Source organism: Diospyros lotus, chromosome 4 (genome assembly GCF_014633365.1).
Source record: "Diospyros lotus cultivar Yz01 chromosome 4, ASM1463336v1, whole genome shotgun sequence".
NCBI lineage: Eukaryota > Viridiplantae > Streptophyta > Magnoliopsida > Ericales > Ebenaceae > Diospyros > Diospyros lotus.
In genome coordinates this window covers 7,393,072-7,416,566 of record NC_068341.1, presented here as the reverse complement: position 1 = coordinate 7,416,566, position 23,495 = coordinate 7,393,072, and the positions used below count along the sequence as shown (strand labels likewise).

The window sequence follows — 23,495 nt, the reverse complement described above, 5'->3', positions numbered from 1 at the left end:
TATTTATCGACAAGATGCTAAACCAAAAAATGTACAACAATCTGAAGCGCTAGAATGTTTAACCCAAATCCGGTAAAATCAGGGGCCTTGATATTGCACGCATATTCATGCTCGTCGCATGCACCCAAATCCGGTCACTTTCTTCCCCAAATCCTCTGAAATTCTGAATTACATTTGCTTTTTGCTTGGCTTCGTGTTTGCAAGGTCGGTTTTCGCCGACAACGCAAGGCAGAGAAGAAAGCTAGCTAGAGCCAGATTTCTAGAAGCCGATTCTGTCCGCGAGGGCCAACTGATTCCTCACAGTTCTTCTCATCGCCCGATCGTCACTTCGGGTACGAGTTTGTTTCTGACCCTACTACTCCGCGCTTTAATTCAATTCGTCTTTCTTGTTCCCTTTCGTTCATCTCATTCGCTGTTTTTGGTCGGGAATTTGGGATTTTGGTGGTTCCTAGGGTTTCGCGAGCATCTGAATGGTTTTGTAGGGAGGGGCAAAAGAAAAGGAAGAGCTGTTTCGGGTCTCGGCCTGGTTTTTGTTGTGTTGCGATTTTGTTTTTGGTTTGTGTTTCTCCTGGTGTCTCCCTCTGTGTGTTTCTTCAGTGTCCGGTTTATTCATTCTGATATGCCTTTGAGAATATTTTAGTGAAAGGGCACACACACTTATATGCACAAGCATAGACATGTATATGCAGAAGTATGACTGTATGGCTATTAATTTAACCTTTCGAAACTGTTTTTAGATTTTCAGGTATTGAGGTTTGTTTTTTTTGAGTTCCTGAAGGAATACGTTCCAAGGGCAACTGTTTTATTTGCATATTTTTCTTCTTAAATATGATTACATCATTTTTTTTTTTAAAGATTGTAATAGTTGTTCAAGATTCTTGGGTTCTGTTGCTACATTGTGAGGATTGTTATGATTTTTTCTCTTTTTGTAGAAGGAAGTATTTTCTGATTTGCTTATATTCAAGTTACTTTGTTAATTTAGTTGATAGTTGATGTTGCTGTAATACTGTTTGTATTTTACTCTATGTATTGGCGTTGTATCAGTTAGGCGGTTTTGTTGTATCGGTTGGTTTGCTTGTTGTCTCGCTGAGTATAAATATAAACTCAGCAGAGTTCTTGGTTCGATTCATTCATTTTCATTTCATCTGAGTTTAATTCAGAGAGTTAGCTTTCTTCTCTCTCGATTGTGCCCTAGTCTGCTAATTTGTTTGCCCTAGTATACTGTTTCACTTTTTCCTTCCGAGTGAATATACGTATATGATTGATGATTTTGAGGGGGGCAGAGTTTTTATTTTTATTTCTTTTGTTTCTGCTAAAGCTTACTGATCAAATTCTTGCATACCCCGAACCCAGATACCGAGCATGTCCGGGCGTCATCCGGTGGAGCAGCCAGCTGATGATGACATGGAAGAAGAAGTAGTAGTAGTAGAAGGGGATATGGCAGAATTTGAAGATAGGGAATACTACCATGGTAGAGCTGATGATGGTGAAGAGATGGGACTCGATGATTATGATGTGGTTTAGTTTCATTCCTTATTTTTATTTGTTGATCAATATTTTTGTTGTACCTTATAGACTGCTGAACTACTTCTATCTTTCGCTATTTTTGGGACATTACACAACAGTTAATTAATTTTTTTTTGCATTTTTGGCTGTTCTGGTATGGACTTTGAGCAGCTTACCAGGGTCACTGACACATCATCTGCACAAGCAAGGAAAGGAAAAGATATTCAGGGTATTCCTTGGGAAAGATTAAATATAACAAGGGAAAGCTACAGATTGACAAGGCTTCAACAGTATAGGAATTATGAGAATGTCCCTTTATCTGGCGAAGCTGTAGGCAAAGTTTGTCTCTCTCTTTCTCTTTCATTTTTGGTTATTTTCTTTTTCAGTTCACATTCACTGAATTTGTGGATTATAATTCTTGGATGATGATTATATTAATTCTATTTGTGTATTGTGAGGAAAAAGAATATATATTATTATATATACATAAAAAAATAATACGTAAGACGATGAGATGGATTGTGAGTTGGATGGATCCCTTTCCGGTATTCAATTTCTGACTAATTTAATCCCAACCACAGTTCACTTGAATAAATAAATGGAAAATAAAGCACTTATTTGAACAACCCTGCACAAGTAAATAAATAACATATAGCACGAGGTGATTTTCATGGAAGGTTGAGATCCAAGCAAAAAAATCACGGAGATCTGCTGAAGGAGCAAACAAACACTACAAATGTAAAAGCGGATGTTTTATGCTTGCAACTATGCCTATTTTGTGATCTTGAGTAGCCTCAACCAAGTTTGAAGGCTTTGCTTGTTAGATAGCCATCATTAACTGCTACACATGTTAATTCCTCTCTCTCTCTCTCTTCATGTGCACACATGCGGGAGCATGCACTCTCTCTCTCACTTGCTCTCATGATTGACTTTTCAACTAGTCCAACTTTTATTATAAATTTCACAAGAATCACATACTCTACTTGTTGTAAAGAAATTTTTATATATATGGAACATGTGTCTTTCAAATTAGAATTATGTTTGTGAGTTTGAATGGGATGTAAGGGTGTTAAATGACTTGCAGCTAAACCAAATTTCCCTTGTCTCTCAACTTTGTTCAAATAATTTGCAGTGTGTGTTTGAACTAGGTCTGATTGAATGGTCTTCTTCTGTGTTAGATGCATTTGTTTGAGCTCTTTAGAGTTTGTTTGGACATCCTTTAGTAGAATAGATACTGATATCAAATCTTCCATCTGCTGTTAACAGCAACAGTAACATTTTATTTTCAGATGATTTGCATATTTGTACTTTTTACATTACATATTATGCCAACTCTAAATTCCTAATATTTGATTTACTTATTTACTTGTTTTTAGGAATGTAAGCAAATTGAGAAGGGTGGGAATTACTATGAGTTTTTTCTCAATACAAGAGTGGTGAAACCAACTATTCTCCATTTTCAGGTTTGTGGTATTTGTGTACGGTAGCTTTTGCTAATAATTTCGTGTCAACTTATTCTATTGTATGGCATTGGTAGTAAATCCGTTATCTATTTATTTATTTTTTGCATGGATTTGTATTGTCACCTGACTTTTAGAAGTTAATTGACGTTATGAATATCATACCACCAACCCTAACTGTCACATTCCTAAGGTTACCTAAGGTTGAGACTGAAATTAGGGGAGAAATCGGAATGAGAGAATTGAAAAGAGGGAGAGAAATTAACAGAAAGGGAGGGAGAAATCAGAGAGAACTGAGAGAGGGATAGAGAGAATTAGGAGGAAAGGATTTCAATCTCATTTCACATAATATCCCATCCTCGTACAAGTAGCCATTTTATAGGCATAGATGGTTGCTAATAGAATTCATAACAACACTCATGTACTCCTAACAGATTACAAAATATCTCCTAACAAACTATTGTAATCCTATTACAATATTGCCTCTCTATTGCTTCTAGAGTCATGACACTAACTTGGTTAGGATAAGACGCAATTGATGATGATTGGAAGTAAAACCAACAATTACAACATGTCAAGCCTTTATCCCACTGTTTGAGGTATGATGTTGGTAGTAATTCTTCTTTTTTTCATGTACTTGTATGTAGATTGATATTGCTATATGGATATTAAGTGCATTTAATTTCTATTTATGTGGTCTATCTTATGTTTAACACTTAACTCTATCCTTCTAACAAATGATGTGGATGTCCAACATGTATTCATTTGTTGGCCAAGTGGTTGCATGGATATGGGAAGACAATCCTCTCTGTAATCTTGGTACTTTTTGCCTTTCTTCCTTTTTTGAGGCTTTTGATATCAGTGCAACTCTTGCTCATTTTGTTCCATTCAGCCATTGTTGACGTGAATTTTATTTTGTTTTTTCTAATAGCTCTGCATTTTCTTTGATAAAGTTGTCTTCTATTTTCTTACTAACCTTGTTGAGATTGAAGATATTGTGATCAAAATTAATTTGGAAGCGAGCAATTTAAGCCATGCCCTGTATCTCCAAAGTTATTTACGCTGATTTTGTCTGTGTCATAGTTTATCTCCTTAATCTGTAGCCTCTCTTTCTTTCTACCTTTTAAATATGTGGAGTAGCAAGGTTGATGGTTCAAGGTCCTAAGCTTCAGATTTGTGGTACTAAAATGTGGCATGCGTTGAAGCAAATGAAAGATGAGTAAGTAACTTCTAACAAAAGTTTGGTTGCATGGGGAACAGCAGGCCATAAGAAGTTCATTTAAGTTCTTACGAAAATCCCTCCTTCCAGTGCCATGTATGGGATTACAGCATCTCTTACCTTGTGTGTTCCATTGACCCATGTTGATTTGGCACCCCAGTACCACAAAGGAGCACTAGGGAAAAGAGAAAAAGCGTGAACCAAGATGACATGGGAATGAACGATTACTCTACTTGTTCTCATTATTTATTTTCTTTTGTGATTTTGCATCTTCATAGTTTCCTTCCATCCATTATGATTGTAAGTGCTTTTCTAATATAGAATTTGTAAGACGCTTTATAGTTTCTCCTTGTATCTATTGTATTGGCTTTGGTTATTTGTCTACTTTTAGAGCCAATTTTCTCTATGTTACTTTACTCTAGCTGACTCTGCATTCTGACATCTCCCTTTTGGCATTCCGTGTGCAGCTTAGGAACTTGGTATGGGCCACTTCAAAACATGATGTATATCTCATGTCTAATTATTCCATCATGCACTGGTCATCATTATCCCGCAATCTGTCAGAGGTCCTAAATTTTTCTGGACATATAGCCCCTGCCGAGGTATTTTGAAATTTTATGTTAACCTTTGTAAATGTACTAGACTGAGGGTTTTTTTTTGAAAATTTATGAGTTCTGTCTTTCTTTTGGTTCTCTATATAAAGTCGATTCGGGGAAAAAAAACCCTGTGTAGCTAACATTTATGACTTCATTGTTTCAGAAACACACAGGAAGCTTGCTGGAAGGATTTACACAGACTCAGATCAGCACACTAGCTGTGATGGATAATTTGCTAGTTGCAGGGGGGTTCCAAGGTGAACTAACTTGTAAGGTTAGTTGATATATCCTTAGTTGTTGTTTTTCTCTTCGCCTTCTCGATTAGTGTGTTAATGGTATTTTATTTTAGTTTTTGTTGTCAATAGTAATATTTTTGGAGGGGGTGGTTTTGGGGAGGATGTCCCAGTACATTATACTTACCGGGCTTGGACAAGCAGTTGTATAGTATACACATGACCTTCCTGTAATAGAGCTTATATTTCTACTTATTTAAATCTTTGCTGATTGCTGTTGTGGCTGATGTGGTAAAAGTACCTTGCTGGCTCTAATCTTTATTGTCCTTATCTGTAATGATGGAGGCAACTAGGCATTGGAAGAACGCTTCCCATCTGCCTGTACACTCAATACTGATGTAATTAGAACTACTTCTCTTATTACTTGTAATTCAAAAATCAAGTTGTCCTCACTTCAAGCATGATAATGGAAGTTCTATTTTGAAATGCAACTTCTAGCATAATAGCAAACCTCATGTCTGTGTGCATGTAGTATGCTGTTATACATTACTGGTCCATGTAAAGAAGCATTGCAGATCTCAGAAAGTTCTTGATTGTTCGTCATTTGAAGCATGTGTATGTCAGTTTCAATGTTATATTCTTTTCCTTTTTTGTTTTTGAAATATTCCCAAAAGAAAATATTCTAGTGTGCATTCATGTCATGCACATGCTCACAAGCACAAAACAATTGTCATGTACCTAGGGTTTGGATTGGAATCGAAAGGATCCGAGTGAATTAAGGCCAATAACAGAACTGGATTGAGGGGGAATTGGACAGTAGGAGGGAGATTATAGACGGGAATGTGGGAGAGTTGCAGAAGAACAGAGGGGGGGGGGGGGAGAAATTAGCAGAATGGGAGGGAGGGAGGGAGGGAGAAATCAGTGAGAATTTGAGAGAGAATTCATGAGAGGGAATTTGAGAGAATTCAATATCAATTCAAAATATACCATCTCATCCTCAGTTGTGGCTTATATATAGCGTAACAGCCTTCCACATGCAGCCATGTGCAGTACAAATAGTAAGCCTAACTGCCTATAGCTAAGGGCAATTATCTATAACAGAAAAGAAGGAAAATTACAATTATTGTGTAATGCATGTGAGCTAACTACTATTATGATGGCAATTATAGCCTTGGGGATCCTTGGGGTTGTGGCAACAACTAATTCTACTAGTTAAATCAGCATAACTTGAGAATGGTTCAGTTTTGAGGTATGTTAATTGTTCAAATTTGAAGTTTTATTATATTTGCTCATATTACCTTGGCAACCAAATGCAATACAAAAGGTTTTTGGTTAGCAAATTTGAAATTTTAGTTCGTCAATTTCAACCACATTTAAAGTTTGATATGAAGTGTATGGATCTAAATGAAGATATGACAAAAAACAGAAATATATGGAAGTTTAGAATTCATGTAGCCGACCCCACATAGTGGGATAAAGGCTGGATATATTGTTGTTGTTGTTGTATTTAAGTTCAAAACCCTGAGTAATCACAATAATTGATTATTATACGATAGCAATCCAAGATAAAGGACTGGTATCCAGTTCATAGTTTAATTATAAGTTAAGTGGAAAACAATTCTGTGGGATCTGAAAAAATGATTAACATAGAAATAGACTGGCCAATTTGGAGATATTCTTCTAGATGATGAATGTTTCTAGCTACATTATAGCAGAAAAAGTAGATTTAAGATGGGAATTCTTCTTCCAGACCATCCTGGAAGGCTTGGTAAATTTTGATTACTTGCTTGGTTAATGGTTTACAACAAAATTGCTTGCTTCATGAGGGATCCTGGATTTTTGTTCAGTGATCTCACATGAATTTGTTTTTAATTGATAGGTGAAGATAAGGAGGCAAAGCTGTAATAGTTTGTACTTATCTTTTGTTTAAACTACTTGATTCATTTAATTCACTGCTTTATTATTCAAAAGGGAATTTCTGTTTGGATGGGTTGTTGACTGGAAATCTCAGATAACCTTTTCACTTATGCCCAATGTTTTGCTTCTTAGAATTTTTTCAAATTATTTTGCCTTTTTTGATGAGAGTGAAGCTTCATTAGTTGTCTTTTCTCAATTAACATCTTTCTTTGATCATGTGATTCAGGAAGGCCCTAATCCGCAACCCGTGGCCCCCACCCAAAAACAAAAATGCAATCTTGTCTATTTAGCTACTGCAAAATTGGCAGTGGCAGAGCCAACTTTATATGAATTGTAATAGTTAACTCTACTGTGCATTAGGCTCCCCACTTGTGAGGGTCAGGGAGGGTCATAATAAGATAATATCCATAACAAAAATGCCTTGCATACCCTTTAGATCAAGATAAAACCTCTCAAACTAGAAAAGAGAATGTTCCATTGAGATGAATGGAAGCCTTCTGAATTTTCAAAAACTCTTGTTGACGTAGGATATGACCAAGTACTAATCTCAAACCTAAAACACTACTGAGAACAAATCTTAAGACCTGAAAACACTAAGACACAAGTCTCAACTTAGACTAAATATCTGTATTCAATAATTAATCTGCAAAAGCTGCTTTTAGAAAATAAAACTAATTAGGAAATATAATCAAGTTACCAATCTGTTAACTTCATAATTTGTACCTTGATTAGATTTTGTAAATCAAGGATAGACTTTTCAAAAATTTGAAATCCCTAGGTCTAGGTTCTCTATCTTTCTCCCTTTGCTGAAAAGATTTTGAATCTAGCGAGTCGGGTTGCAAGGATCACCTTTGGAGCTTCGGGTTGAAAGTTAAAGTCAGCTATAATGAACGAATGAATTAGGACAACCTTTCAAGTGGACTAAGAACCTTGGGAAGTTATCTTTTGTGAGATGAATCAATAATCTTTGCCTCGAGCATAACTGCATTGACATCCTAAGCAACAAAAAAGCAAAGATCTAAGAGTCTGATGACTTGAAGGAACACAGGCTTACTGTTCTACATGTAAGTTGATGTCACAACCAGGACAGTTAATTTATTTCTACAGCAGTTTAATTTATTTTTGCAGGAGGAGTTAGTTATTACTGTAACTCTCGGTTATGGATTGATTTAGGAGGTTATAGTCATTTACGAGCAGTTATTGGTAGTGGAGGAGGGGTAACTGCCTCTTAAAATCTGTGGATGGCTTATATATAAAGATATAACCACATGGCTGAGAATCATTATGATTATTGTGAATTAAAGATCTTCCTTTTTCTCCGCAATTCTCCCTTTCTCTCGGATCTCTCTATTTCTCCCTACTCCCTGTCTAAATTATCCTTTCTCTCTCTCAGTTCTCAATTCTCCCTCTTAATCAGTCTGATTCTTCCCCCTTTTTCTCTCTATTTCTCCCCCTCTTTCAATTCTCTCATCAAAGGAATTATAGTCAGGCTTGGGTTCCTGACAGTTGACAAGTCTTTTAAATGTTAAACATGATTAGTATTCAGGTTATCAAGTAAATTGAGCAAACATGCATTAAGTTCAAGTGTTCTCATTTTGAGAAATGGTCTACTTGCTGGAGGGTGTGGTATTTTAAAGAATGTTGTTGGTATTGTTCAAGATGAATTTGGATCATTGCATAATTATCTTTATTAAAGTTGTTTGCTTTATGATGCACATTAATAACAAGTTCACAATCAACAAACAACAACAACAACAACAACAACATATCTAGCCTTTATCCCACTATGTGGGGTCGGCTACATGAATTCTAGACTTCCATGTATTTCTGTCTTTTGTCATATCCTCATTTAGAAGTTCACAATCAACATTGTTTATTACAATTTTTGGCTTGATCTCAACATGAAATCATGGTTGTTTTGGCGAAGTTGTCAGCAAGCTTAGGTGTTTAGACAACAAGAGATATGGTACAAGGTTAATAGGTGGGTAAGGAGAATAGCCATGAACAATCTCAAAGGGACTTTAAACTATCTTTCTGTCTATAATGGCTGTCTCCCATCCCTTGGACCATCCTCTCACAAGCCTTTTGTTTTAGGAGATGAAATGCTATAAACTTGTGGGGCTAGTTGAGACTGGATCCTAGTGTTCTTACTTATCAGTTTGGAAGATGTTGAGGTAATCTTCTTACCCTTGCAGTTAAAGACAGATATTTTCTATTCAATATTGTAACAGACCCAAATCATAAAGTCATGAGCAACCTAAAAGAATATGGGCAACATCTGTTGTTAATGCATCACAGTAAATCTCTGTCACAACATCCCTAGTTGAGACTTGATCCTAGTGTTTTTACTTATTTTGGCAGTTGTCAAGATTGTCTTCTTACCCTTGTAATTAAAGAAGTAAATATCAGTGTTCTAAAAGGCGCTAGGCGCTAGGTAGGGGCCTAGCGCCTAGGGCGCCTAGGCGGGGCCTAGGAAAACTGTTTTTTTTTTTTTTTTTTTTTTTTTTTTTTTTTAACTTTGTGATGTAATTTGATGTTATTTTCAATTAAACCAAAGTTGAAAAGTATCAATAATGCAACATAAACCAATAATACAACAATAATGGAATGACAAGTGAAATATAGAATTAAGCATGAGAAAACAAATTGTTGTAGATCAGTTTTAGATTCTAAGACAAAAGCAACAATAATGCAACATAAACCATACTTGAAGAATCTAAATATCTAACTATCTAATTGGACTTCTTCCTCTCCATATGTTACTTGTTGGCTTTGTTTGTTGCTTGCTTGCAAGTTACAAATATTAAAAATTTTAAAATATTAATAAATATTCAAATAAGTGAATAACAAATAATCAAATATTAACATAAATAATAAATTAAATAACAAAAAAACAAAAAGAAAAGAGGCAACAACATGTTGCTGCTTGCTTACTGCTTACCGGAGGAGGCAGAGGGTGAGTGAGGAAGATGAAACTGCAAGAGGCAACCAGAGTGGAATGAAGGTCGGCGGTGGTGGCGTGCGACGAGAAGGCTAACAGGAATGGAAAGTGGCGATGGCGACTCTGCAACTGTAAGAGACTGTGGCTGGGTGCTAGCACGAGAGAGGCGACAGCGATGGCGACTTTGCAATAGACAGTCAGTGGCGGTGTGTGCGAGAGAGAAGGGGTAACGGGTAAGGGGAAACAAAAACCCTAATAAATTTATACTAAATCGATTCACGCGGCCCAGGCAGCCGATTAGGCCATAATTGGCCAGGCGGTTCATGCGACTAGGCATCCGTCTTGGCCGCCTAGACGCCGCCCAGTACTAATTAGTCGAGCCAGTGCCTAAGGGGGCCGATTTGGCCACAGTCGTGGCGGCCAACGTTCGCCTAGCGCCTAGGCGGCTACCTAGGCCGCGTTTTAGTTCACTGGTAAATATTTCTCCTCCATAATGTACCCCGCATAGTGCGATAGATGCTTGTTATGTTGTTTTTGTTGTAATTTATCACTCTCAAATCATAAAGTCACAAGTGACCTAGAAGAATATGGGCAATATCCATCAATAATGCATTGCATTAAATCTTGTCCACAATATTCACCTCTAATTGAATAGGAACGAGACACATCTTAGTGACTGATAAGTTTGTGTTGTTTACCCAGGCTACCTGAAATGTGGCTCTACCTTAAAAACAACATTCAGGGTATTTTTCCCTTCAATTTTGAATTTACAAGTTCTCTTTGTATGTTTGGAAAGCATTTGTGCAATTCTTCTCATTATTATCTACAATATCCCAACACATATTACCATCTAGACATGTGAGAATCGCTTAAATATTCACCTTTTTCCTCATCCTTGGAGTAATCTAATAGGCCAATGGTTTATCCTTTCTTCTAGGTATATCACTAGATTCATTGGAATGGGGAGGTTCAGTTAAATCGTCTCTTATAATGTGAATACCTAATTGTGTTAAGGATCTGTTCTCTTTGTATGTTTGGAAAGCATTTGTGCAATTCTTCTCATTATTATCTACAATATCCCAACACATATTACCATCTAGACATGTGAGAATCGCTTAAATATTCACCTTTTTCCTCATCCTTGGAGTAATCTAATAGGCCAATGGTTTATCCTTTCTTCTAGGTATATCACTAGATTCATTGGAATGGGGAGGTTCAGTTAAATCGTCTCTTATAATGTGAATACCTAATTGTGTTAAGGACTTGTGCCATCTAGTCATAGAGTTGTTCTACAGAACCTTCAAGATTGATCATTCTAGTTTTAAAGGCAGTTAGGATATTTTGCGAAGAATGGGTATTAGCAAGTGGATGGGAAGATTTCTCCATGCCTTTATTTTAGGCCATGGTAAATGCTGAATAAATGAATTCTAAAACAAGATGATTTACTGTGAATTACAGTAGTGGATAAATCAATTAAACATGTTAGTTAAGTCTGGCAAGTGAAATAAATATGCTCAAGATGCAACAATTAAGGTTAAGGGTTGGTGCAGTGGGTTTTTTTTTTTTTTTTTTTTGAAGATATGGAAAATTATTGGTAAATGAATTCAATAAATAAATAATAATAAAGTTTCTAGTAAAGGTAAGAGCATCGTGCCCTTAGCAACAACAAACTGGTATTGGTGTGTATTATGGGCTCAAGGTTTAGTGGCTGGCAATGGATTAGGTACTGTGGACTTGGGCATTGGATTAAATTGGTTTGGGTTTGAATGCTAGATTAATTGCCTGGTTGCTGTTGGGTTTACTCTAGTTGGGTTCATGAAAATGAAAAGTGTTGGGTTGGACAGGTTGTACACTAATCTCCAAAAGACTGATAAAATTATTAAGGCTGCGTTCTCTTTACTTTTCAATTTTCAGTTTTAAGTTTTGAATTCATTTTCAGTTTTCTGTTTCGGTAGTCAGTTTTTAGAAAATTGAAAACGCGTTCTCTTTGTTATTTTGAAAAACTATTTTTCAAAACAGAAAATTAGAAACCGCATTCTCTTTGAAATTTTGAAAATATTGTTTTAATGATATTTTATTCAATAAATTTGATTATTAAGTAAATTATAAATATTTAATATTAATATATTATTAAAAATATATATACATTTTAAAGTTAATGAATTTTATAATATTTTTTCCATTACAATAATAAAATATAAATAAATAAATATGTTTTGAGTTTTGAGTTTGTTTTGGATGAAAACACTCAAAATAATTTTTTATTGTTTTTAGTTTTTTTTACATTTTTTTTTTTGTTTTCAAAAATACATTTTTAAAAACAGCAAAGAGAACACGTTTTCAATATTTTAGAAAATTGAAAACTAAAAAAAACTTGAAAACAGTAAAGAGAACGCAACCTAATTCTTTGAAGGTGTGTTGGGCATCGTTGAAGCTCAAACTTTACCAACTGGACCATGACTCAGGAATCTCATGTATAGGTGCTGGCTGATACTGACAGCAATTTCATGTCAGGCTTGAGGACCTGTTTTTGACAAGGGCATCATCAATCTCTTGAGGGTTGCATGGTCAGAGCCCAAGCAGTGGATGCTGATGAGATATGATTGTGCGAAGTCTATCGATCTAGAGTATGAAATAGAGCGTTGTCAAATAACAGCTACTGCTTAAGTTCAGGCCAGGGATGGCCTGCACTTGGTGATCTACAGCAAAGGCATTATATAATGTTTTGCAGCTACTACTAGCCTGTAAGGGATCTAACAATTATCAGGAATAGGCAGAATTTACTCCTCTTTTTTTTATTTTTTATCTGGGAGATAAGTTGGTGACATGGGAATCTAATAGCAACTTGTGATCTCTCCTTCTCCACCCCCCCCCCCCCCCCCCCTCTTTTTCTCTGTGACACACAATTGGTGGACATAAATAACATGGTATATGAGATTTGGTTCATTTGGGAAGGTTTTCACCCGCTTTTCTTCTGGAGAATACGACTTCTGCTTAGAAGTGATTACTCTTTTAATTGTACCTTGTTGGAAGCAAGAATGAAAATTGGTGGTGGTTTGTGAATGCTTGTTAATTAAATTCCTCTAGAGTTGCACTATTTGCGAAAAGCTGCCAGTAGTTCTTTTTCTTGTCACTTGGCACCATTGTGCATGATGTTATTTGTATATGGCAACCTTTTGTTTTTCTTCTTTCTGACCAAGTGTGTACAATATTTTGTGTATTTATTTTTAGTAAGGTTTCTTTAGTAATGGTTATAACATAAGTTGTTTGATGAGCAGCGTTTGGATAAACCTGGAGTAAGCTTCTGTACAAGGATTACTTATGAGGACAATGCCATAACAAATGCTATCGAGATATATGACAGTTTGAGGTAGTGCCATTGTTGTAACTCTCTGTCGAATGATATTTAGATTCTTATGGCATGTCTTCTGATCTACAATTTTTTTACAGCGGTGGAGTCCATTTTATGGCATCTAATAATGACTGTGGTGTAAGAGAATTTGACATGGAGACTTTCCAACAACTGAGTCACTTTAGCTTCCCTTGGCCTGTAAATGTTAGTTTTCCTCAACTTCAAAAATGATATATTGATATTTCTTGGTTTGCGGCTTCGAGCAGCAAGAACTGCTTGAGCTTCCTAAATTACTAGCATTATGATGTTAGTACCATTCTCATCTATAGATGTTTGTGTTGCATCAGTTATGCGACAATCATTTTTATGGCTTACAGACTCTTTTGACAGTTCAAAGTTGTACTTTGACTACCATACTTTGACCTTTTTACCTGAGTGAGTGTTTAGAAAATAAATGTGAAATTCAGATTTGTAATAGTGATTTTCAATTATCTGCTTTTCCCCAATCCCTTTCTGAAATTAAGTGCTTTCACAATTGGCTTTGCATTACCCTTCTGGTTATCACCTATTGTCCAATAGATCAGAATTATGCTTGTGGTAATTGTTTAACCAATTTGATATTATGGCAGCATACATCTGTAAGTCCAGACCGCAACCTTATTACCATCGTTGGAGATTGCCCTGATGGATTGCTTGTGGATTTGCGGAGTGGAAAGGTAAAAAATTTTCATAGATATTCTTATTTAGAAAATGTTATCAGTTTATAATTTTTTTCTGCACTAGTTGGATTTCTCTTTGCCCTTTGGTTTTTTAGAGTTCTTTGAATCAATTCTTAACATGCAACTTTCAAATTTAAACTACGTTACCTGGAGTTTGATCTGGCATTTGTACAGAGATTTTTGAAGAAATCAATTTCCTATTTTTGAAGATTCATGTTTACATTCATGCCTGGAGTGTTTTTCATGGGGAGGAGGAGAGAGCATGTTTTAAGTGGAAAAGGCCAAATAAATTAAATTGAAACTTTATGTGATTGCTGCAGAATGTTGCCTCAGTGGTAGGTCATCTAGACTATTCATTTGCGTCTGCATGGCACCCAAATGGATATACTTTAGCCACTGGGAATCAGGATAAAACTTGCCGAGTTTGGGATTTGAGAAACTTGGCACTGCCAACCGCAATCCTGAAGTGCAACATGGGCGCAGCACGGTCAGTCCGGTTCTCATCCGACGGACAGTTTATGGTGGTTGCTGAACCTGCAGATTTTGTTCATGTCTATAGCACGAAGGCTGATTACGGGAGGCGGCAGGAGATTGACTTCTTTGGGGAGATCTCTGGAGTCGCCCTGAGCCCAGATGAAGAGTCTCTCTATATTGGTATATGGGATCGAACATATGCTAGTTTGCTACAGTATAATAAAAGGCATAGATATGGATATCTTGATTCCTTTTTGTAGTACTCGGGTGGTGGTGGCCCCCTCTTTTTTGGTCTGGTAAACCAAGATGAAGGGGTGAAGTTGACTTCTATTTTGAAGCCTGACCCAGAGGACCTGTACAGAAATTCTATGCTTGTATGACAAGTATAAGTAGTTAAGCCCGGCCCTCAAGTTCTAAGACTCCATCGCGCTCTGTGCGTGTTGGGGCAAACCTGAACTAAATGGAATCAACATATTGATGGATGAAATACTTAATGGGACAAACCTTAAGACGGTTGCTTTGGTCTGAGTTTGTAGATTCGTATTTTTGAGCAGTGGAATGAAATGACAAGCACTCCACTTTCATCTGGATGGCATTATTGAAACCAGGAAATATGAATGAAAAAGAAGCGAACTTAAGATAAGAATATTGTGAGGATTTTATTAGGATAAATTATGCGAAGGCCTCCGCGTGATCTACTTTTGGTATTTTGGGTTCTTTTGGTTAGTTATTGTCAAGCAACCCCTTTTTTTATATTCTGGAGAGAGTTGTAAGTCCCAATATTATGCTCTAAATATAGCCCATCCTGACCGCTAGACTGGAAGATTTTATTGATGCCAATACCCTCTCTTTTCTAATCAATCCTTGAAAAAATATTCAATGCAACCATTGTACTACCTCACTTATTATTGAATTGTGTTACAACAATACCACCACAACCACGCAAACGGCGAAATTTTGATCCCTCTAACGTGCAATTTCAACTGGATTACAAGTTTCATCCTCAATAATCATGGAATTTCACGGAAGGATTAAAAACACAAAAAGATAAAGAGAGATCCGCGGGGATAATCAAGATGTGATGGATGCAAACTGGGCCAAATTTTCACACCATGCCGATTGTTGCACATAATACAGACAAATGCCAGTGGGGCCTCGTGCCCTAATGGCCTCGGCCACAAGGCAGCAGCCCGTGACTCCAGTTTGGACTTTTTTTGCAGCCCCGAATGCGACGCCCTACATTCTCACGCACAGCAAGGTGAAGTTGAGTGAAAAGATTCCCCATTTCAATTGGAGGATTAGATGACAAATAGAAGAGAACGGTCTGCTGCTGGCTCTTGAAATTGCAGATGGACTGTTCCATATTACTACTAACATTACGTTGCCCTCTAATTCTATTTGTCTTCATATGCGTCTTTCTTCTTCATTAGTTCCTCTGTAAGACTGGTACTTGCTGTGATTCGAACGTAAGTTTGTTTTATTTGGTGATTTGTTCTTCATGTTTGATTAACAAAGTAGTCTCAAATCACTCATGGTTTCATTAATTAATTAATTAATTACCCCGGGCAAGAGCCCCAATGGTTTGGGTCGTCGTTTGGAGTGTCGCGTCCCATTAACACAGTCAGAGTCACAGATCAGGGATTCTGATAGCCGATTGAAGGTTTGAAAGAATTTACAGAAATATATGTTTGGGTTGGGCAAAATTAAGACTAGGTATCAGCTGGTTTTGGGTCTCCATGCATACGTGTGTGTCTGCTTACAGCTTGAGCCTCTTAATTTGGAATCAATTGTTATTTTTAATTTTAGGAAAAGGGAGAACTTTTTAACCTGAACATAGTACACATTTAGCCTCTTAATTATAACTGTGCCTTTCCTAGACTCTCAAGCATCGTATGACTGGGTATTATGGGCACAGCAATCAGGTTGAATAGTAAGTAACTAAAATATCATTTTCCAAAATAAGTCAGTCAAAAATCTCGTGACATGGGTTGGGCAGTGACTTCCGAGAGTCAAGTCGATCGTACGCTAATTGATGTTCTGTTTTCCAAGTCTCTGAAGATTTATTGATCTGTGAGTGCATAGTGTATCTTTATTTATTTAATTGCTTTTTATGTTATGAGTCGGTCATGTATTGTATAGATACTGTGAATATAACTAATTACTTTATATATGAAGAAATTAAAAATCTACTAAATAATTCAAACCAAAGAGTATATATTATCACTACTTTCCACAATTAGACAGACCCATCTGCATCTACATTTTATTGTAATTAATTAATATATATATATATATATGAGTTATCATTTTAAGTAAGTTTTAAGTTAATGGTTTTGATATGCAAATGCAAAATTAATTAAAATTAAAATGAAAAATGTTGAATCCCTGCAGGCTGCAGTACAGGTTGATATTCTCCTAGGATTTCCCTAATTTTCATTTCACAGTTTCCCCGGTATCACAAGACAGACAATACGGCTCCTTAGCAGCCATCATTTTTACTATAACTCTCTCTCTCTCTCTCTCTCGTGAGCTCGACACAACAGTTTCGCTTTCGTCCAGTGCTTACTGCTGCAGCACCTCCTTCGCTGTGCTGCTCTCTCTGCGGAGCTTCAACTGTTCCCCTTCCACTCATCATGCATATATAATCTCTTGAGATTTTCTTCACACACACGCACACACACAGAGCGAGAGAGAGAGAGAGAGAAGAGGGGGAGAAACAGACATATGTATAGCTAAAGAGAAGATCATGACGATGGCGTTTCTGCAACTATCCTTCGTCTTTTCACTAATCTCTGTCGCCTCATTGAGATCCTGCACCGCCGCCGACCAGCTAAACGACGACGTTCTCGGCCTCATCGTCTTCAAATCCGACCTCCACGACCCCAACTCCCACCTCGCCTCCTGGTCCGAAGACGATGACTCGCCATGCTCCTGGACCTTCGTCCACTGCAATCCGGTCACAGGCCGTGTCGCTGCTCTCTCCCTCGACGGGTTAGCCTTGTCGGGAAAGATCGGAAGAGGCCTCGAGAAGCTGCAGTCTCTAAAGGTACGTACATCTGTAGTAACGATGCCTTTTTGCGAATGCATCAAATACATTGAGAATGATTGTTTGTTGTTTCATCAGGCGCTTTCCTTATCCTTCAACAACTTCTCCGGCGAGATCTCACCCGATTTGGCACTGATCGCCGCCCTCGAACGCCTCAACCTCAGCCACAACAGCCTCTCCGGCCGCATTCCGACTTCACTTTCCAACCTCAGCTCCCTCAAGTTTCTCGACCTCTCCGATAATTCACTGTCCGGCCCTGTCCCGACCGAAATGTTCACTAACTGTTTATCTCTTCGGTTCCTTTCTCTCGCCGGCAACTTTCTTGAAGGCCCGATTCCTGGCACCCTTACTAAATGCACCGTTTTGAATCATCTCAATCTCTCCAACAACCACTTTTCCGGCAACCCGGATTTCAGCAATGGAATGTGGTCGTTAACTCGGCTTCGAACTTTGGATCTTTCGCACAATTCGCTTTCTGGCCCGGTTCCAGTTGGGATCTCGGCCCTACACAACTTGAAGAAACTCCATTTGGAACGGAATCACTTCTCCGGCACCGTTCCGCCGGATATCGGCCTATGCCCACATTTGAATAGCATCAACCTTGGCGATAATCTCTTCACCGGAATTCTCCCGGAGACATTTTCGAGGCTGAATTCTTTAACTTTTCTCAGTTTGTCAACCAACATTTTGACCGGAGACTTGCCTCCCTGGATCGGAAACCTGAAAAGCCTTGAGTATTTGGACTTTTCGAGCAACAGCTTCACGGGGCCGATTTCAAATTCAATTGGGGAACTGAAATTATTGTCTTTCGTAAGTTTTTCCCATAACAAACTAACCGGAGAAATTCCGAATTCCCTGTTTGATCTTGGGCTGGAAGAAATGGATTTGTCGAATAACGAACTCACCGGTTTCATTCCCGCTGGTTCGAGCAAACTGTTTGAATCAGTTCGAATGTTGGATCTGTCGGGAAACAATCTGACCGGAGTTATTCCGGCTGAAATGGGTCTTCTCTCCAAGTTGACGTACCTGAACTTGTCGTGGAACCATCTTCAGTCGAGAATGCCGCCGGAGCTTGGATTCTTCCAGAACCTAACTGTGTTGGATCTTCGAAACACTGGGTTAAATGGGCAGGTTCCCGGCGATATATGCGATTCAGGGAACCTGCAAATTCTTCAGTTGGATGGCAATTCATTGACTGGCCCCATTCCTGATGCTATTGGAAACTGTTCGTCCCTTTCTTTGCTGTAAGTCCCATTATTTTTTGCTCTAATTTCTGCATTTATTTGGATCTTCAAAACCATATACATATACATATACATATAAACATACATGCATATATATATAAAGTTCGATCTTTATTAGATTAACTCCAATGGCCATTTGTTAGGCAGTCTGTTTTGATAACATTTTTAGGAAAACTCTGATACTATACTGTTAGGCACCTATATATTATTATTAACAGAACGGCAGAACAGGAACCATAATCTCAAATCAATAGGATAACCCCAGTTAATGTTAGTTTTGTATAAATTTTGCTTGAATAAATTCATCTTCAACATTACACTAAATAACTAGTCACACACTATTTAAAAACTTTGTTTGTCTCGTTGTGACACACACTTTGAACACAAAACTATAGCAGTCTAGATCTACAATGTCGCACAAATTATTGATGCAATGAACTAAGGCAGGCTTTTTTCTAAATGAAAATTTTAACGGGACCTATCTCTATTTCAAGTCACAATCATATTAAGTTTCATGAGTGGTATCCGTACGTATTTCAATGTTTTTTTGGTGTAATATGGTGCAGGAGCTTATCCAGCAATAATTTGAGTGGTCCCATTCCCAAGTCCATGTCGAAGCTGATGAAGCTCAAGATCCTCAAGTTGGAAGTGAACCAGCTGACCGGAGAGATTCCTCAGGAGCTCGGAAAATTAGAAACCCTTCTTGCAGCCAACATATCCTACAACAGGCTTGAAGGCAGGCTGCCCAGTGGAAGCATATTTCCATACTTGGACCGAAGCTCTTTGCAGGGAAATCTGGGCATTTGCTCACCGTTGCTCAAGGGCCCATGCAAGATGAACGTCCCAAAGCCTCTGGTTCTCGATCCCAACGCCTACCCCGGTGAAATGGGCGGCCGTCAAAGGGGCGATCACTCCTCCGGCAGCTTCAAAACTTTCCGGCACCATAAGTTCCTCAGTGTTTCATCCATAGTTGCCATCTCGGCAGCTGTTTTGATTGTGGTTGGAGTGATTGTTATAAGCGTGCTCAATGCTTCTGCAAGGAGGCGGCTGGCTTTCATCGACAACGCGCTGGAGAGCATGTGCTCGAGCTCTTCGAGGTCCGGCAGCCTGGCCACTGGGAAACTGACGTGGTTTGATTCAGAGGGTGTTCTGGAGTGGCCGGCAGCCAGCCCGGAATCGTTGCTCAACAAGGCGGCTGAAATTGGGGAAGGAGCCTTTGGCACTGTCTATAAGATGAACTTGGATGATGGGCAAGGTACGCATGATATGAGAAAATGATAGATGTTACAGTTAACCGGCTGATGGGTGGCTGACAGGGGCAAAATCGTCATTTCCCCCCTCTTGTTACCGATTGGTTTAGCACAATTACAATATGTATTATTACCATATATATTAATGAAAATGTTATTGGCTTTGCAGAACATGCTAAACTTTGGCAAGGAGGAAGAGTGGTGGCCATCAAAAAGCTGGTTTCCTCCAACATAATCCAGTACCTGGAAGATTTCGATCGAGAGGTTCGAATTCTAGGCAAAGCCAGGCACCCAAATTTGGTTGCCCTGAGAGGGTACTACTGGACTCCTCAGACTCAACTTCTAGTCTCCGATTACGCCCCATCCGGGAGCTTACAAGCCAGACTCCATGAACGGCCCAATTCAAGCCCACCTCTTTCCTGGTCCAGCCGGTTCCGTATCCTGCTCGGAACGGCGAAGGGCCTGGCTCACTTGCACCATTCTTGCCGGCCGCCGATCATCCACTACAACTTGAAGCCCAGCAACATTCTTCTGGACGGGAATTTCACCCCCAAAATCTCAGATTTCGGGCTGGCGAGGCTGCTAGCGAAGCTCGACAAGCACGTCATAAGCAGCCGGTTCCAGAGCGGGCTGGGGTACGTGGCGCCGGAGCTGGCGTGCCAGAGCTTGAGGGTGAACGAGAAATGCGACGTTTACGGGTTCGGGGTCCTGATTCTCGAACTGGTGACCGGAAGACGCCCGGTGGAGTATGGGGAGGACAACGTGGTGATACTGAGTGATCATGTGAGGGTTTTGGTGGAAGAAGGGAATGTGCTGGAGTGTGTTGATCGGAGCATGGAGGAGTTCCCGGAGGAGGAGGTGTTGCCGGTGCTGAAGCTGGCGATGGTGTGTACTTCTCAGATACCTTCGAGCCGGCCGTCCATGGCAGAGGTGGTGCAGATACTGCAGGTTATTAAGACCCCAATTCCACATAGAATGGAAGCATTTTGATTCTTAATTACAGTTAATTACCTTTTATGAGGTTAATCAAGGCTGTGTTTGCTTATTTAATTGCTTGTTCTCTTTCTCTATATATTTCCATTGACAAAATCTGTACGTTATCATATATATTTCTTCCCTTTCATTTCATTTGCTTGCCATGCATGGATTCCCGTGGTTCTTGTACCTACACATGCACCTCCTTCTCTTCCTCCTCTAATTTCTTTGTAAACTTTCAAGCTCAAAAACGACTTTTTAAGTTTGGGAAATGCTACTTGTACAAAATGGTTGATAAAAAGGTTGACAATCACAGTTCAAATGATAAAATATACCTCTCACCCACAAATTCACCACCCTTGCCCTTGGCCGGCTCCCCTCTCCTCTATCTCCCCTTCCTATGGTCACCTCCAACAACCACTGCTCGTCTCGCTTTTGTTAATGTATCCTCATCATTGTTGTTGCCTCATCGATGCATCCTCGTCCATGTTGTCGCCTCACTGCTCCTCGTCTCCTGGCTGTTGTCGCCTACCCTCGATTAGGCTTCATCGCAGATGAAGATGAGTGATAAAGCTCGATTAGGCCTGATTTGTCACAAACAGGGGAGAAAGAATAGAGAATAGGCGACAAATAAGTGAGATTTTTTTGTCATTTTACACGTGTAAGGCTGTGTGTAAGTCTGTATGTACATGTAGTACGATCCTTTAAATTTTGATTGAAGAGTCAGCGCAATACAATTTTATTCTTAAAAAAAAAAAATTCTAAAAAGAGCGAGTGATTCCTTATTTATAAATTAAGACTTGCTCTTATCTAAGTTTAAGATAAATGTGCTATTAAGATTAGTGCAACACAACCCGTTTTAAAGAGAAAATCATATACCTATATGTACATTTTTGCACCAAGCACCATGTCGTTTGCCTGTGCTCCATACATAGAAGGGGTGTTTGGCTTATCGGTTTGACCGCTTATAAATTGTATTAATAGCTTATAAGTTATTAAGTAAAAGTTGGTGACGTGTTTGGGTGTACCTCACCAACGTTTAAGTTAGGTAGCTTAAACGCCACTACCAGTACCACAACATTTTGCAAAAGTTTGTGGGGGGGGAACTTTTGCAAAACGCTGCTAATTTATAAGTTGTGTTAATCGATCATTTTATCATTTTACCCTAATCTTTTTTACTAATTTTCAGTCATGCAACCTCAGCCTCCCGCTACCTATCACCCCAACTCTTCTGGCCACCACCGTCACCCTCATCGGCAACTTCCCGTTGGCCATCGCCCTCATCGACAATATCGATCATTGCCCCCCATCGTCTCCTCTGTCGGCTATCACCCCTATCTGCTTCAACTTCTCCTCTGTCGTCGTCCCCCACCCCTCATCTCCTTTGTCTGTGCTTTTCCTCCTCACTCCCATTGTCTATATGTATGTATATATATATATATATAATACATAATAATATATATTGTGTTAATGTTTTTTAAATATTATGTATAATTTATCATCTAATGATAAAATTTTATATCATTCAATATTATATCTATTTTAATTTTTTTTATCAAGTTTTGATAGTTTATCAGATTTTTCAAATTAAATATATAACTATTAATTGATAGGTTAAAAATATATTTATCTAAATATATTATCAGTTTAAATACTACTTAACTTTTAAGTTTTATACAACTTAAAAACTAAATAGCTTAAAAGTTATTAAAAAAAAAAAAAAGCGCCAAACAACCCCAAAGTGATGTGAAATAATCAATGAAGCTGAAGACAATTCAAACGGATAAGAATTCACATAATTTAGTGAAAAATGTTTTTTCAATATAAAATGTCAATTTTATCAGTGAAGATAAGATTGATATTGCCCTCAAGACACAAGTTAAGTAGTTAGACTATGATAAGTTAGAATTCGTATCAATAAGTTATGGATTGTCTTCATTTATGATTTATTTCTTTTATAAAAATCGGGACTACTAAGAATCACAACAAGATATGATTGATATTAATTGACTCATTAAGTCATTTCAAATGAAAAAAATCTATATTAGACTCGACAGATCAATAAGAAAGTGTCACGTCAGATGAGATAAAAAGGCTGTAAAAATTTTAAAAAAATTTAAATTTCCACCGTCTTCTTATATGACATTACTTTAAATGTGTGTGCGCTGGTCTATATTAATAAAAAGTGATTGGCGAATGAAACAAAAATAGAGAGGTGGCAATCACATGCAACATGGCTGTGCGCGATGATGATGGGTCATGAGTCATGACCTGCACCTCACGGGGGGTCACCGTTGTCCCCTTGGCAGAGGAAAGCATGGCCATTGCCTTCAACGGGCTTCCTTCCTTCCATATAGTCTATTCTATTATAGTAAAATTGATAGTACATCTCAGGCTCAGCCCCCACAATTATTATTTTTTTTTTAATTTTCTTTTCCTCTTTTTCCTTGTCTGTTTTCATCTTCTCTGTACCATGTCCGGTCACACCCCCTGACACATTCCCATCTCCTTTGTTTATTATTATCAATAATCGGACTAATAAAGATCCAACAATTCGTATACA

General features: G+C 38.2%; 2 protein-coding genes across 3 annotated transcripts; both read left to right on the top strand.

Moving 5' to 3' along the window:
* Positions 1-31: 31 nt before the first annotated feature.
* On the top strand, positions 32-14,942 carry LOC127799216 (uncharacterized WD repeat-containing protein C2A9.03-like). Of its 2 annotated transcripts, none has more exons than XM_052333036.1 (10): positions 32-332; positions 1,354-1,518; positions 1,678-1,836; positions 2,883-2,969; positions 4,653-4,787; positions 4,945-5,055; positions 13,151-13,242; positions 13,323-13,428; positions 13,854-13,940; positions 14,264-14,942. In XM_052333036.1, exons 2-10 carry the CDS (start codon positions 1,363-1,365, stop codon positions 14,675-14,677), a joined length of 1,347 nt encoding a protein of 448 aa, XP_052188996.1. In that variant the 5' UTR covers positions 32-332; positions 1,354-1,362; the 3' UTR covers positions 14,678-14,942. The 2 variants fall into 2 exon arrangements, with proteins under 2 accessions (XP_052188996.1, XP_052188995.1); XM_052333035.1 differs by having other exon boundaries at positions 33-332; positions 1,678-1,845.
* A 135-nt stretch (positions 14,943-15,077) lies between these two features.
* On the top strand, positions 15,078-21,085 carry LOC127799215 (probably inactive leucine-rich repeat receptor-like protein kinase At3g28040). Its single transcript, XM_052333034.1, has 5 exons — positions 15,078-15,883; positions 16,809-17,463; positions 17,542-18,707; positions 19,274-19,962; positions 20,127-21,085. The coding sequence occupies exons 2-5, from the start codon at positions 17,164-17,166 to the stop codon at positions 20,945-20,947; spliced, it is 2,976 nt and encodes a 991-aa protein (XP_052188994.1). The 5' UTR covers positions 15,078-15,883; positions 16,809-17,163; the 3' UTR covers positions 20,948-21,085.
* Positions 21,086-23,495: the final 2,410 nt, after the last annotated feature.